The following is a 17,534-nucleotide window of genomic DNA, read 5'->3' as shown; positions in this document are numbered from 1 at the left end:
TTTTACATATAGCAGTGTGTACATGTCAATCTCAAACTCCCTAACTATCCCTTCCACCACCCAGCCTTCCCCCCACTGGTAACCATAAATTCATTCTCTAAGTCTGTGAGTCTGTTTCTGTTTTGTAAATAAGTTCGTTTGTATCATTTTTTTTTTAAGATTCTGCAGGTAAGCAGTATCATACAATATTTGTCTTCCTCTGTCTGACTTACTTCACTCAATATGATGATCTCTAGGTCCATCCCTGTTGTTGCAAATGGCATTATTTCATTCTTTTTAATGGCAGAGTAATATTCCATTGTATATATGTACCACATCTTCTTTATCCAATCATCTGTCCATGGAGATTTAGGTTTCTTCCATGTTTTGGCTATTGTAAACAGTGCTGCAATGAACATTGGGGTGCGTGTATCCTTTTGGACCATGTTTTTCTCCAGATATATACCCAGGAGTGGGATTGCAGGATCATATGGTAGCTCTATTTTTAGTTTTTTAAGGAATCTCCATACTGTTCTCCACAGTGGCTGCACCAATTTACATTCCAACAAACAGTGTAGGAGGGTTCCCTTCTCTCCACACCCTCTCTAGCATTTGTTGTTTGTGGATTTTTTGATGATAGCCATTCTGACTTATGTGAGGTAATATCTCACTGTAGTTTTGATTTGCATTTCTCTAATAATCAGTGATGCTGAACATCTTTTCATGTGCCTCTTGCCATTTGTATGTCTTCTTTGGAGAAATGTCTATTTAGGTCTTCTGCCTATTTTCTGATTGGGTTATTTGTGTTTATGATATTAAGCTGCATGTGATGTTCATAAATTTTGTAGACTAATTCTTTGTTGTTGCATTGTTTGCAAATATTTGCACCCATTCTGTGGGTTGTCTTTTTGTTTTGTTTATGGTTTCCTTTGCTGTGCAAAAGCTTTTAAATTTCATTAGGTCCCATTTGTTTATTTTTGTTTTTATTTCCATTACTCTGGGAGATGGATTGAAAAGGATATTGCTGTGATTTATGTCAGAGAGTGTTCTGCCTATGTCTTCCTCTAATACGTTGATAGTGTCCAGCCTTATATTTAGGTCTTTAATCCATTTTGAGTTTATTTTTGTGTATGGTGTTAAAGAGCATTCTAATTTCATTTTTTTACAGGTAGCTGTCCAGTTCTCCCAGCACCATTTCTTGAAGAGACTATCTTTCCTCCATTGTATAGTCTTACCTCCTTTGTCATAGATTAATTGACCATAGGTGTAGGGGTTTGTTTCTGGGCTTTCTATCCTGTTCCATTGATCTATATTTCTATTTTTGTGCCAGTACCATACTGTTTTGATGGCTGTAGCTTTGTAGTTTAGTCTGAAGTCAGGGAGCCTGAATCTTCCAGCTCCATTTTTCTTTCTCAAGATTGCTTTGGCTATTCAGGGTCCTTTGTGTCTCCATACAAATTTTAAGATTTTTTGTTCTAGTTCTGTGAAAAATGCCATTGGTAATTTGATAGGGTTTGCATTGAATCTAGATTGCCTTGGTTAGTATACTTATTTTGACAACATTGATTCTTCCAATCCAAGTATATGGTATATCTTTCCCTCTATTGTGTCGTCTTCGATTTCTTTCATCAGCGTCTTATAGTTTTCAGAGTACAAGTCTTTTGTCTCCTTAGGTAGGTTTATTCCTAGGTATTTTATTCTTTTTGATGTGGTGGTGAATGGGATTTTTTCTTTAATTTCTCTTTCTGATCTTTCGTTGTTAGTGTATAGAAATACAACAGATTTTTGTGTATTAATTTTGTAACCTGCAACTTTACCGAATTCATTGATGAGCTGTAGTAGTTTTCTGGTAGCGTTTTTAGGATTTTCTATGTACAGTATCATGTCATCTGCAAACAGTGACAGTTTACTTGTTTTCTAATTTGGATTCCTTTTATTTCTTTTTATTCTCTGATTGCCACAGCTAGGACTTCCACAACCGTGTTGAATGAAAGTGGCGAGAGTGGACATCCTTGTCTTCTTCCTGATCTTAGAGGAAATACTTTCAGCTTTTTTTGAAATATTTATTTATTTTTTAATTATTATTTTGGCTGTGCTGGGTCTTCGTTGCAGCACGCGGGCTCTTCATTGCGGCATGCGGACTTTTTAGATGCGGCCTGCAGACTATTAGTTGCGGCATGCATGCAAGATCTAGTTCCCTGACCAGGGATTGAACCCGGGCCCCCTGCATTGGGAGTGCGGAGTTTTACCCACTGGACCACCAAAGAAGTCCCTGCTTTTAGCTTTTGAACACTGAATATTATATTAGCTGTAGGTTTGTTGTATATGGCCTTTATTATGTTGAGGTATGGTTCCCTCTATGCCCGCTTTCTGGAGAGTGTTTTTCATAAATGGGTGCTGAATTTTGTCAAAAGCTTTTTCTGCATCTATTGAGATGATCGTATGGTTTTTATTCTTCAGTTTGTTGATGTGGTGTATCACACTGATTGATTTGTGGATACTGAAAAATCCTTGCATCCCTGTGATAAATCCCACTTGATCATGGTGTATGAGCCTTTAATGTATTGTTGGATTCAGATTGCTAGTAGTTTGTTGAGGATTTTTGTGTCTGTGTTCATCAGTGATATTGGCCTGTAATTTTCTTTTTTTGTGGTATCTTTGTCTGGTTTTGGTATTAGGGCTATGGTGGACTCATAGAATGAGTTTGGGAGTTTTCCTTCCTGTGCAATTTTTCTGGAACAGTTTCAGAAGGATAGGTGTTAACTCTTCTCTAAATGTTTGATAGAATTCGCCTGTGAAGCCATCTGGTCCTGGGTTTTTGTTTGTTGGGAGTTTTTTAATCACAGTTTCAATTTCAGTACAGTAAGTCCCCTACACATGAACGAGTTTTGTTCCAAGAGTGCATTTGTAAGTCCAATTTGTTCGTAAGTCCAACAAAGTTAGCCTAGGTTAGCCTAGGTACCTAACTAACACAGTCGGCTATATAGTACTGTACTGTAATAGGTTTATAATACTTTTCACACAAATAATATGTAAAAATCAAACATCTCAAAAAAATAAAACATTTTTAATCTTACAGTACAGTACCTTGAAAAGTACAGTAGTACAGTACAACAGCTGACATACAGGGGCTGGCATCTAGTGAACAGGCAAGAAGAATTACTGACTGGAGGAGGGAGAGGAGGTGGGAGATGGTAGAGCAATAGGAGGAAGGATCGTCAGCAATAGGAGATGGAGGGCAAGGTGCAGTTTCACTCACGCCTGATGTTGATGGCACAGGTTCTGGTTCCTTGCTGGATTCAGTTCTATCCACTCTCTTGAAAAAACGATCCATTGATGTCTGGGTAGTAGCTGTTTTTTTCTTGTCATAGATGATACAGTAGCACTGGGCTGAATTCTGAACGTCTGCTGCAACCTTCGTGCACCATTCTATGTTTGGGTCCTATGCCTCAAAACCTAACAGTGCCTCCTCAAATAAAGAAAATCCCCTTGCCATTTCCCTTGTTGTGAATCTCTTCGGTTCTTCAATTACTTCTTCCTCTTGTCTCTCTTTGTCCTTTCTTTGGGCCTCCAATTCCATCAGGTCTTCATTAGTACTGTAACCTCCTTGTGTTGCACAGCAAGGAGTTCAGTGAAGCCATCCTGTTGCAGATCTAGCTCCAGCTTCTCGCTTAGGGTCACTAAGTTGCTGAAGATCTCTTTGTGCTCCTCATCCACCTTCTCAAATCCAAGAAAATCGTGAACAAACTGCAGGCAAAGGTTCTTCCAAACCCCATTCATGGTGATGGCCGTAACCTCACGCCATGCAAAGTCAGTGTTTTTATGGCCTTGTAGGTGTTGTAGTCCTTCCAAAATTGTCGCAAGGTTGTTCCTGATTCCTGTCACTCGCCTTTACTGCGAAAAGTGTGATGTAAATAATATTTCTTGAAAGTCACTATAACTCCCTGGTCCATAGGTTGGGTGAACAATATAGTATTTGGTGGCAGATGCACTACTTTGACGTTGGGATGAAAGTCATCCGTGAATGGGGGGTGGCCCCGAGCACTGTCAAGCAGCAAAGGAATGTTGAATGGGATGTCCTTCTCCAAGCAATATTTCCCTACCTCCGGGATAAACTGGTGGAAAAACCGGTCGTAGAAAATGGCCTCTGTAACCCAGGCTTTGGGGTTACTCTTCCACACAACAGGAAGTGATCCCTTGGCTTTGTTTTAACGGGCCCTTGGGTTCTCTGAATGATAAACTAAGAGAGCCTTCAGCTTCATATTGCGGGAAGCACTGCCACCAAACAACAGAGTTAGTCTGCCCTTTGCTGCTTTATAGCCTGGCATTAACTTTTCCTCCTTACTGATGTAACTTTGGTCTGCCATCCTCTTCCAGTACAGTCCTATCTCATCCACATTAAAAACCTGCTCTGTTAAATACATGCCTTCATCAGTAATTTCTCAAAGAGTTTCAGGAAATTCCCGGGCAGCTACTGTATCTGCACTCACTGCCTTGCCACTTACTTTTACGTTGTGAAGTTTGGCTCTAACCTTGAACCAATGAAACCAGTCATTGCTGACATTAAAAGATGTGCCCTCTGATTCTTTGCTGTGTTTCTTCTTCAGGTTTTCGTAAAGGCTTTTAGCTTTGTCTTGAATCAGCATAAAGCTGAGTGGGACTCAACACTGTTGCTGATCCTGCATCCATACACTGAGAAGTTTCTCCATCTCCTCCATCATTCTTCCACACTTCTTCGATATTATTGTCAACATCATCGGCACAGCACACTTCTTATATTCCATGATCTTGTCTTTGTTCTTTAGAATTGTGCCGATGGTTGAATGATTCACGTTATAAGAACGAGTGACGTCTACCATCTTTTCACCTCGCTTCACTCTCAATTTTTTTCACTTTTGTTTCCATTGTTATCTCTTGACACTTCTTAGCGGTACCAGCTATATCACCCGCTGCTTTTACACTTGCTTCTAGACATCCTGGGCTTGAAATAAAGATACTGTATTACTGTACTATATACAGTACTGTACAGTAAGGTACACAAAAGCACAACCACTTGTAGAGGATGCATGCATGTGACAATGTACACCAGACACTTGAAGTAACTTATGTGATTAGACATGCGAACATAAGTTTGCATCTTTGAAAGTTGGCAACTTGATGGCTCGTATGTAGGGGACTTACTGTACTTGTGATTGGGCTGTTCATGTTTTCTGTTTCTTTCTGGTTCAGTCTTGGGAGCTTGTACCTTTCTAAGAATTTATCTGTTTCTTTCAGGTTGTCCATTTTATTGGCATATAGTCACTTGTAGTAGTCTCTTATGATCCTTATATTTCTGTGGTGTCCATCTTAACTTCTCCTTTTTCATTTCTAATTTTACTGATTGGAGTCCTCTCCATTTTTTTCTTGATGAGTCTGGCTAAAGGTTTATCAATTTTGTTATCTTGTCAAAGAACCAGCTTTTAGTTTCATTGATCTTTGCTATTGTTTTTTTCATCTCTATTTCATTTATTTTTGCTCTGATCTTTATGATTTCTTTCCTTCTACTAACTTGAGGTTTTGTTTGTTCTTCTTTCTCTAGTTGCTCTAGCTGTAAGGTTAGGTTGTTTGAAATTTTTTTGTTTCCTGAGGTAAGATTGTATTGCTCTAAGCTGTCTAGGAGGCTTGTGCAGGCTTCCTGAGGGGAGGGGCCGGTTCCCGTCCAGTAGTGGGTGGAGCTGGGTCTTGTCCTTCTGGTGGGCAGGGCAGTGCTCAGTGAGACTTTAAGCCACTTGTGTGCTGATGGGCGGGGCTGTGTTCCCACCCTGTTGGTTATTAGACTGCTTTTGCTGCATCCCATAGGTTTTGAATCATTGTGCTTTTGTTTTCATTTGTCACTAAGTATTATTTGATTTCCTCTTTCATTTCTTTAGTGATCCATTGGTTGTTTAGTAGCATATTGTTTAGCCTCCACGTGTTGGTGTTTTTTACAGTTTTTTTTCTTGTAGTTGATTTCTAATCTCCTAGCATTGTGGTTGGAAAAGATGCTTGATATGATTTCAGTTTTCTTAAGTTTACCAAGTCTTGCTTTGCGGCCCAGCATGTGGTCAATCCTGGAGAATGTTCCATGTGCACATGAAAAGAATGTGTATTCTGCTGCTTTTGAATGGAATTATTGTTAAATATCAATTAAGTCCATCTGGTTTAATGTGTCATTTGAGGCCTGTGTTTTTAAATTTTCTGTCTGGATGATCTGTCCATTGATATAAGTGGGGTGTTAAAGTCCCCCACTATTGTGTTACTGTCGATTTCTCCCTTTATGGCTGTTAGTATTTGCCTTATATATTGAGGTGCTCCTATGTTGGGTGCATATGTATTTACAATTGTTATATCTTCTCAGATTGATCCCTTGATCATTATGTAGTGTCCTTTGTCTCTTGTAACAGTCTTTATTTTAAAGTCTATTTTGCCTTATATGAGTATTGCTACTTCAGCTTTCTTTTGATTTCCATTTGCATGGAATACCTTTTTCCATCCCCTCACTTTCAGTATGTATGTGTCCCTAGGTCTGAAGTGGGTTTCTTGTAAGCAGCATATATTCGGGTCTTGTTTTTGTATCCATTCAGCCAGTGTATATCTTTTGGTTGGAGCATTTAATCCGTTTACATTTAAGGTGATTATTGATATGTAAATTGCTGTTGCCATTTTCTTAATTGTTTGGGGTTTGTTTTTGTAGGTCTTTTTTCTTCCCTTCCTCTTTTGTTCTCTTGTGGTTTGATGGCCATCTTTATTGTTCTGTTTGGGTTGCTTTTTCTTTTTTGTGTGTGTATCTATTATAGTTTTGGGGTTTGCTGTTCCCATGAGGGTTTTTTGTTTTTGTCTTTAATTAATTTGTTTATTTATTTTTGGCTTCATTGGTTCTTTGTTGCTGCGCACGGGCTTTATCTAGTTGTGGCCAGCAGGGGCTACTCTTTGTTGTGGTGTGCAGGCTTTTCATTGCGGTGGCTTCTCTTGTTGCGGAGCACAGGCTCTAGGTGCACAGGCTTCAGTAGTTGTGGCTCGTGGGCTCTAGAGCACAGGCTCAGTAATTTTGGCACATGGGCTTAGTTTCTCTGTGGAATGTGGGATCTTCCCAGACTGGGGCTTGAACCCATGTGCTCTGCATTGGCAGGTGGATTTTTAATCACCCTGCCACCAGGGAAATCCCTGCTGTGAGGTTTTGATATAGCAGTCTATGTAGGTACAAGGTTGTTTTAACTTTCTGGTTTCTCTCCCATCTAGAGAAGTTCCTTTAGCATTTGTTGCAGAGCTGGTCTGGTGGTGCTGAATTCTCTTAGCTTTTGCTTGTCTGTAAAGTGTTTTTTTTTTTTTTTTTTTTTTAATTGGGGTATAGTTGTTTTACAGTGTTGTGTTTCTTGTTTACAGCAAAGTGGAGTTTCCTGTGTTATACAACAGGTTCTCATTAGTTATCTATTTTATACATATTAGTGTATATATGTTAGTCCCAATCTCCCAGTTCATCCCACCCACCCTTTCCCCTCTTGATGTCCATATGTTTGTTCTCTACCTCTGTGTCTCTATTTCTGCCTTGCAAACCGGTTCATCTGTAACATTTTTGTAGATTCCACAAATATGCATTAATTTACAATATTTGTTTTTCTGACTTACTTCACTCTGTATGACAGTGTCTAGGTCCATCCACATCTCTACAAATGACCCAATTTCATTCATTTTTATGGCTGAGTAATATTCCATTGTATATATGTACCACATCTTCTTTATCCATTCGTCTGTCAATGAATATTTAGGTTGCTTCCATGACCTGGCTATTGTAAATAGTGCTGCAGTGAACATTGGGGTGTGTGAAGCTTTTGATTTCTCCATCAAATCTGAATGAGAGGCTTGCTGGGTAGAGTATTCTTGGTCGTAGGTTCTTCCCTTTCATCACTCTAAATACAGTATATTGTGCTACTCCCTTCTGGCCTGCAGAGTTTCTGCTGAGAAATCAGCTGATAACCTTATGGGAGTTCCCTTGTATGTTATTTGTTGTTTTTCCCTTGTTACTTTTAATATTTTTTCTTTGTCTTTAGTATTTGTCAATTTGATTACTAGGAGTCTTGGCATGTTCCTCCTTGGGTTTATGTGCCTGGGACTCTCTGTGCTTCCTTGACTTGGATGACTGTGTGAAGTTTTCAGCTATTATCTCTTCAAATATTTTCTCAAGTCCTTTCTCTCTTCTCCTTCTGGGACCCCTATAATGGGAATGTTGGTGCATTTAAGAGGTCTCTTAAGACTGTCTACATTTCTTTTCATTCTATTTTCTTTATTCTATTCCATGGCAATGATTTCCACCATTCTGTCTTTCAGGTCACTTACCTGTTCTTCTGACTCACTTATTGTACGATTGATTCCTTCTAATGTATTTTTCATTTCAGTTATCATATTGTTCATCCCTGTTTGTTCTTAATTCTTCTAGGTCTTTGTTAAACATTTCTTGCATCTTCTTAATCCTTGCCTCTATTCTTTTTCCGAGATCTTGGATCATCTTCACTATCATTATTCTGAATTCTTTTTCTAGTAGGTTGGCTATCTCCACTCCACTTAATTTTTCTTCTGGGGTTTCATTTTGTTCCTTCATCTGGGACATATTCCTCTGCCTTCTCATTTTGACTAAATTTCTGTGAATGCAGTTTCCATTCCACAGGCTGCAGGATTGTAGTTCTTGCTTCTGTTGTCTGCCCTCTGTGGATGAGGCTGTCTAAGAGGCTTATGCAGGGTTCCTGATGGGAGGGACTGGTTCCCAGTGGTGGGGAGCTAGGTCTTGTCCCTCTGGTGGGCAGGGCTGTGCTCAGGGAGACTTTAAGCCACTTGTGTGCTGATGGGCAGGGCTGTGTTCCCGTGCCATTGGTTATTTGGCCTGAGGTGATCCAGCACTGGAGCCTACAGGCTGTTTGGTAGGGCTAATGGTGGCCTTTGGGAGGGCTTATGCCAATGAGTAGTTCCCAGAACTGCTGCTGCTAGTGTCTTTGTCCCTGCACTGAGCCACAGACACCCCCTGCCTCCACAGGAGACCCTCCAATACTAGCAGGTAGGTCTGGCCCAGTCTCTTCTGGGGTCACTGCTTTTTTCCTCTGGGTCCTGGTACCCTCAAGACTTTATGCGTGCCCTCCAGGAGTGGAGTTCCTGTTTTCCCCAGACCTGTGGAAGTCCTGCAATCAAACCCCATCGGCCTTCAAAGCCAGATTCTCTGGGGACTCCTTCTCCCATTGCCGGACACCCAGGCTGGAAAGCCTGACTTGGGGCTCAGAATTTTCACTCCTGTGGGATTTTCCAGTTTGTGGGTCACCCATCTGATGGGTATGGGGTTTGATTTTATCACGATTGTGCCCCCTCCTACCATCTTGTGGCTTCTTTGTCTTTGGATGTAGGGTATCATTTTTAGTAGGTTCCAGTGTTTTTTTGTCAATGGTTATTCTGCAGTAGTTGTGATTTTGGCATTTTTTTAAGAAGGGGTGAGCTCACGTCCTTCCACTCTGCCATCTTGAGCTAATCTGAACTAAGTGGGTTTAGATAGAAAGGAACGAAAATGTCATTATGTGTGTGAAATGTTCTCTACCAAGAAATTTTATACACAAGAAGATTAAACCTATTAGAATGAATAAGATCATGCAACAGATGACTCTTCACTTGTAAATACTTTGTAATTTTCATTTTGATTTCTTCTCTAACATGTTAATGTATTTCAAAACGTTTTCAGCTTCCATATATATGGATTCTTTCTGCAGTTATCTTTTTGCTATTGATTTTAAATGTTATCGATTGTAGTCTTTGAGTATGTTATGTATGACGATTTTTTATATGTGAATTTGCCTAGTTTTCCTTTATGCCCTATAATAAGTTTAATTTTTATTAATATTTTTTGTGTGTTTGAGGAGAAAATAGTAATCCAAATTTGCTGGGCTCAAAATTCTATATATATCTATTAGAAAGAAATTGTTAATCATTTTACTCATCTTCAGTAATCTTATTTATAATCTGCTTGATCAGTTAGTTTCTGGGAGAGGTATGTTAAGCTCCTTTAGGTTGTTTTGTGTATTTATTTCTTAAATTTTTATCCATTTTGCTGCATAAATTTCAAATCAATATAGTCACATAATATTTAATAATTCTAACATTTTCTTTAAAAATTGTTCCATTTTCCAATATTGAATTTTTTTTTTTTTGGCCGTGCCTCATGCATGAAGGATCCTAGTTCCCCAGTCAGGGATCAAACCCACGCATTGCGCAGAGTCCTAACCACTGGACCACCAGGGAAGTCCTAAATGTTCCTTTCTGATGCTGTTTGCCTTGAATTCTGTTTTGTCCATTAAAAATATTGTTACGTATTGATCCTCCTGCCCCCACCAGTTTTGTATGTGTGTGTGTGTAGTGTATCATTTTTTGTAACCTCTGCCTTCAACCTTGTGTTTTCATTCTTTTTTTTAAGTGCATTTTTTGTAAGTAATATGTAACTGGATTTCTAAAAATGTCAGTCAGAAAATCTTTATTAGTTAATAGACGAGTTCAGCAGTTACTGAGATTGTTGATATGTTTGTATGTATTTCCACCACTCAAAATACTGATTGAGAAAAACCCAATCAAGTAGAAGCCGAGGAAGAAGAGAGAAAATAGTCAAAATAAAACTGAGATTCAAAGTAATTCTTTTAATATCAACATTGTAGATATAATTTCATTTTATTTTAGCGTTTTAAGTTGCTGATGAACAGTCTTTTTTCTAATCCTCATCTCTTTGTAAGTAAGCTGTCTTTTCACTCTTTTTACTTTTGAGATTTTCTTTTTATGCTTAATATCCTAAGGCTTTACTATTAGTTGATTAAGAGTGGGCTGTCTTTGTTTTGTTGTGGTTATTTTAAAATTTTATTTATTTACTTATTTTGGCTGCACCTCATGGCTTATAGGGTGTTAGGTCCCTGACCAGGGATCGAACCTCAGCCCACAACAGTGAAATCAATGAATCTTAACCACTGGATCACCAGAGAATTCCTGTTGTGGTTATTTTTTATTGTGCTCTTTCAGTCTGAGGAATCATGTATTTTTAATATATTATTCATTAATTATTGATTAGTTATTGCCCTTCCTCCATTCTCTTTATTCTGTAATTCTGAAACCCCTAATAGACCTGTTTTGGATCTAGCTTTCATTATATGCCTTTTCTTTCATTTATCCCATCTGTTTGTGCATCATTCTAGTGGAATCCTCAGGTTGTGTTTCTTGTGTCTTAAGCTGTGTTTAGTCATTATTCAGCTATTCCACTGAATTTAATTTGGGTTTTGTTGGTGGTGATGGTTGTTAATTAATTTCAGCAATCACATTCTTCTTTCCTAAAGACTTTGCTACACACAGATAACATGGCATCAGTTTCTGTTTACCACTGTGGAATCCTGTCTAATTTCTTCATAGCTAACTTCTTAATTTCTGGTATATATAAAGTGTTCTTTTTTGTTTTCAAGAGCAGTGTTATATTTATTAGTATTTTTGTAATGATTCTATGTAATAACATAATTTAGTGTAGTGGTTAATAGCATAGACTCTGGAGGCAGAGGGCCAAGATTCAAAGCCAAGTTCTGCCTCTTTGACAAGTTATTCAAACTACCTGTATTCCATTATCCTTACTTTGATCATAATACTAATACTTATGTCAAAGGATTTTTTGAGGATTAAAGGAGGTAATAAATGTCAAAGTACGTGGCATATACCAAGTCCTCAGTAAATATTAGCTGCTATTAGTTGTTGTAGTGGTGGTAGTACTATATTAGTTATCATTATGCAATCGGATGGTTTGTGGAGATTTTCCCATGTTTTTGTAATCTGCCATGCCATCCCAGCCATGCCTTATATTACTTTTTTAAATTGAAAATGGTATCTAACAGACTTAAATAACTTATGGCTACTCTTTCTTTTCTACAGATTGATCCTGAGTTAGAAAAAAAACTGAAAATGAATAAAGTGTCATTGGAATCAGAGTATGAGGTACAGTATGCTAATGTAGCAATCTTCCTGGTCAGTGACTGGTTCTATCTGCTTTAAGGTAAATTCAAATTATTATCAGTGCAGGAAAAAAATATTTACCTTAAATATATGTTATTGGAACAACTATGTAGTCATTTGAAAAGAAAATAAAGATGGATCTATATTTCATATACTGTTTCATATCCATATTCTAGATGGATCAAGAATTTAAAAATAAAAAACAAAAGGCTAAAAGTACTAGGAGTAAACAATGAAGATTCTTTTTAGTGGTCTTGAGTCAGAAAAGCCTATTTAAATATGATAGAAAACCCAGAAGCTTTAAAAGTAAAGATTGCAGAATTCATACAAAAAAATTCAAAAGTTCAATCTAAAAAAAAAATAGTGCATATAAAGTTACTAGTTAAATGTGAAATTCTAAAAATATTGTTTATCTTAACATGATGAATTAATTTATTTAAATATGAAGAGCAAATCAGTATGGAAAATTGCAACAACTCAGTTGATCAGTAGGAACATGGGCAGAGCATGTAATGAGTTCAGAGACAAGGAAATAAATATCATTTTTAAACAGATAAAGAGATGCTCAACTTATAATGGGAATGTTAATTAAAATTATAACAAGGTGTCATTTTCCACCTATCTTATTAACGAAATCAAAGAGCTTAATAGCATGTTTTATTATAGGATGTAGAGAGAGAGGGTGTTCTCCATCTCTGATCATATTTTCCCATTTCTTTTCATGTTTGGTAATTTTTGATTGAAAGGTGGACATTGTGAATAATATACATTGAAGAGACGTGTGAAGAGTGTTGATTCTTATCTTAGCAGTTCAATCATTGGCTGATCATTTTGAGCTTGATTTTATGCTTCGTAAGGGGGGATCTGTGGAAAGGTTTTGATGTTTCCTAAACCCCTCAAACTTTGTGGCATTCAGTCTCCAAATTGTTTACCCAGAGGATCTTGTCAGAGCTTAAGACTAGACCACTTTTTTGTTGTGGTTGTTTGTTTTTGTTTTTGTTTTATTGTTGTTGTTTTTTAGTTTAGTTTGGGACTGGACCACTTTTGCATGAAGTTGTTCTGCCAACCTTGCATCCCATTTAAGAATTATCCTCAAATTCTCTTGAGCATATAGGTCTTATGTTATCTGAGTGAAGGCCATTATTCTTTCTTAAAACCTTTTTATAACTTTGTATCATTTCATAACTATACTTGAAAATAATTTACTCTGTTCTTGAACACTAAATTAGTAGAATTTTGTTCATCTATTTAGATTTAGTAAACTCCTGGTAAAACTGTAAGTGAAATTTAGAGAATGGTTCATTCACTATTTCCCCATTATCTTGTCAAAACCTCTAATTTGCTACTTGTCAGTATATAGCTATGGAGGGTTTGTTTGGGAGTGGACGTTCCTTAAAGTTCTTTTAGAAGCTGTAGAGTTTGAGAGCTGAAGAAATCATATAGACCATTTGGTCTAGCCTTTTCATTATTACTTTTGAGAGAATTAGTGCCCAGATAGCTCAAATCACTAGCCCAGGGTTATATAGCTTGTTAGTAAAAGAGTAATGCTTAGTATCCAAGTGTCAAGGTAAATTGATATCATTTTCTCTGTCTCTGAATAAAAGCTATCCTGTGTTCTCTGTGTTTCTTTTTCTATCTTGTTCACTTAATTATTCCAGAATAACCAAAGCAGATATATGAAAGTTACTGTCAGAGTGGTGTCAGAAGGGTAAAGAAAGGTTTATGTTCTTCCCTTTTTTCCTATTTTCATTCCTGTGCTTGAGAGACACTTCACACTAACAAAAGATATGGTGATCCAAACTGTGGTTGAAGCTAGTTTTTATTGCCCCAAAAGAGCTTTGCTCATGGCAGCTATGGGGAATATCTTTTCATTTTTAAGCCCAGGCTCATTTCTTAGGTGCAGAACAAATCATCTTGGTCTCTATTCCTTCTAGCAGACTCTAGAGTCTCCACTTTTGTTCTCTTCATTTACTGCCATCACCCATGTTAACCCATGCTAGTCATTATTATGCTGGATTAGTGTTCAGACCTGGAGTTTTGTTTTCCCAGCTTCTTCCCTTTCTTTGTGCTCTCAAAAATAAAACATGTACATTATTCAAGAAATGCAAGTTAAAACTACAATGAGGTACCACCTCACAGAGGTCAGAATGGCCATCATTAAAAAAATCTACAAATAACAAATGCTGAAGACGGTTTAGGGAAAAGATAACCCTTGTACACTGTTGGTGGGAATGTAAATTGGTGTAGCCACTATGGAAGACAGTATGGAGGTTCCACAAAAAACTAAAAATAGAGTTGCCATATGATCCAGCATTCCTGAGCATATATCTGGAGAAAACTATAATTCTAAAAGATACATGCACCCCTATGTTCATAGCAGCACTATTCACAATAGCCAAGACATGGAAACAACCTAAATGTCCATCAACAGATGAATAGATAAAGAAGATGTGGTACATGTTAATATATACAATGGAATACTACTCAATCATAAAGAAGAATGAAATAATGCCATTTGCAGCAACATGGATGGACCTAGAGGTTATCATACTAAGTGAAGTAAATCAGAAAGAGAAAGACAAATACCATATGATATCACTTATTATGATATCTAAAATATGATGCAAATGAGCACATCTACAAAACAGAAACAGACTCACAGACATAGAGAACAGACTTGTGGTTGCCAAGGGGGAGCATGGGGGAGGGATGGATTGGGAGTTTTTGATTAGCAGATGCAAACTATTATATATAGAATGGATAAACAACCAGGTCCTACTGTATAGCACAGGGAACTATATTTAGTATTTTGTGATAAATCATAATGGAAAAGAATATGAAAAAGAATGTATGTGTATATGTACATATATATGTATAACTGAATCACTTTGCTGTATAGCAGAAATTAACACAACATTGTAAATCAACTATAATTTAATAAAATAAATTTTAAAAAAATACAGACTTTTTCTGTTTTAATAGTTTAATTCTGATGAGGGGAAAGATAGGCAGTAACATCAATAGGAAGTAAGAAAAATTTTAAGAAATATGACATTTCTTTAATTATTAAGCTTGATATGCAGTTATTTACTAGAATTATAAGTGAGGGCCTGTTGAATTCTTTCTACTCATTTATTCATTCATTCACTGAGGTCCTAATCAAACCCACAGGGCTCCTATACTAATATTTATCCTCTAATATTTGTGGCTCTATAGAAAATAAAGGACTCTGCTTTTGATGACTGGAAGAATATTCGAGGACCCAGGCCTTGGGAAGATCCTGACCTCCTCCAACGACAAAATCCAGAAATCCGTAACACTAAGACAACTTGACTATGCTGATTCTTTTTTTTTTTTTTTTTTTTTAATAAAAATGTTATCAACTGGAATTCCCACCACATACTCCTATCCATTGGAAAGAAAATTCCAGACCTGCTGAAGCCTGGATTGGAGTAATTTGATGATAAGTACTCTTGATAAAAAGTTAAGTACAGGTTTCTATACTTCCCAACTCTTTTATTTGCAAATGAAAGTAACAATGTTGACCACATATATTTTTTACTGCTCAATAAAAATGTGAATACTGCCACTTAAAGAGTGTCATTTATTCTACTCCCAGGTACCCACCCATATTCTTTTCCTCCAGCCAGTAGGGCAGTCTGATTCCTAATGAGAATAATAGGTCTGGATCCAAATTTTCACAGTAACATCAAGCAGGATTTTATGTCAGACCTATGTGGAAAATAATGTTGATCAGTCTGGTAAGAGTCTTGGTTTTATTTATAATACCTCACATGTCAGGCTAATCAGTCTCCAAAGCATCACCTGATGATGGTGTTGATACCATTAAAATGCGTTAAGAAAGTTTTATTGCTCCAAGTTAAAGCAAAAATCATGAGATCATAACTTCCATCCTAATATACAAAAAAAAAAAAAGAAATAAAAATGCTGAAAAACTGAAAATCAGTACGCTTTGATCCATGAGAGAACTGAGGTACAGGACAGAACCATCACCCTGAAAACCTGAGACACAGAGAAATATAGAAAATCACAGTTTACCTGGAGGAGAAAACACCTGGAAACCACTTCTGGGGCCAGCATCAGATAGGAATGCCTAAAGGGTAATTCACTAATTATTAGAGACTGAGCATGGACTAACCTGAGAGATAAAAACTCCTGGAGACCAGGCCAGGGACACACTTTTACTTCGTGGAACCCCACCAAGTTCTCACAGTGAATGTCAGAGAAAAATCTTGTTCTTCTAACAAGGGGAGGGGAAAGTAACCATTTTGAAATGTGCCCTCCAAATTCTGTACTTAACAAAAGCCTGGCCTCAAAGGAAACTATTTTGTTAGAGCTTAATTATACTGGGTTTTACCAGAGCCTAGACAACTGGTGTAAGGGAAATACCCAACTCTGTCTCCCTCTAGCCTTTCTGTCTCACCTAAATGGAGGAAGAGGGGTGGGGAGTAAGACTGAGAAGCAGTTGTGCAGGTCACATACCAGGATCCCATGATCACTAAAAGAGTAAGATCTAATCAAAAGAGTATAGAAGGTTCCCCTCACTTTCCACATTACTGCCACATCACCAAAGGCCCACTCACTGGAGTTTCTTTTACGCAGTCCAACTGGGTATCATGTCCAACTTTCCACAACAACAACAAGAACTACAAGGAATACTAAAAGACAAAAAGTACAGTTTGAAAAGACAAACTAAGCAAGAGAATCAGATTCATATATGGCAGGGATTGGAATCATCATACTGAGAATTTAAAATAAGTATGGTTAGTATGCTTGGAGCTCTAATGAAACAAGTACACAATATGCATGGACAGTTGGGTAATGTAAGCAGAGAGAAGGAAGTTCTAAGGAATCATAAGGATATCAATATAACAAATGAAGAATGCTTTGATGTAGTCATCAGTAGAGTAGATATGGTTGAGGGAGGGAGAAAAAGGAGGGAGAAGGATACATATACCATGTTAACACTAATCAAAAGAAAGCTGGAGTAGCTATTTAATTCAGGCAAAGTAGGAAAGTTAAAATTTAAAGCAAGGAAAATTATCAGGGTTAAAGAGGGAGCATTAGAGACCCACTTCAGACCTAGAGACACATACAGACTGAAAGTGAGGGAATGGAAAAAGATATTCCATGCAAATGGAAATCAAAAGAAAGCTGGAGTAGCAATTCTCATATCAGACAAAATAGACTTTAAAATAAAGACTATTACAAGAGACAAAGAAGGACACTATATAATGATCAAGGGATCGATCCGAGAGGAAGGTATAACAATTGTAAATATTTATGCACCCAACATAGGAGCACCTCAATACATAAGGCAAATACTAACAGCCATAAAAGGGGAAATCGACAGTAAAACAGTCATAGTAGGGGACTTTAACACCCCACTTTCACCAATGGACAGATCATCCAAAATGAAAATAAATAAGGAAACACAAGCTTTAAATGATACATTAAACAAGATGGACTTAATTGATATTTATAGGACATTCCACCCAAAAACAACAGAA

The 17,534-nt window shown here is 37.3% G+C and overlaps 1 protein-coding gene across 1 annotated transcript in view; it reads left to right on the top strand.

The window, feature by feature from the left end:
* Positions 1-15,365, top strand: part of LOC133084415 (cytochrome c oxidase assembly protein COX16 homolog, mitochondrial) — a 37,573-nt gene extending 22,208 nt beyond the window's left edge. The window contains exons 3-4 of the mRNA XM_061180982.1: positions 11,923-11,985; positions 15,220-15,365. Coding sequence (XP_061036965.1) covers positions 11,923-11,985; positions 15,220-15,336 — 180 coding nt within the window. The 3' untranslated portion in view covers positions 15,337-15,365. The remainder of the gene's footprint in view (positions 1-11,922; positions 11,986-15,219) is intronic.
* The last annotated feature ends 2,169 nt before the right edge of the window (positions 15,366-17,534 follow it).

The sequence above is a fragment of the Eubalaena glacialis genome, chromosome 2 (genome assembly GCF_028564815.1).
Source record: "Eubalaena glacialis isolate mEubGla1 chromosome 2, mEubGla1.1.hap2.+ XY, whole genome shotgun sequence".
Classification (NCBI taxonomy): Eukaryota; Metazoa; Chordata; class Mammalia; order Artiodactyla; family Balaenidae; genus Eubalaena; species Eubalaena glacialis.
This window is presented reverse-complemented; position numbering and strand designations above follow the sequence as displayed.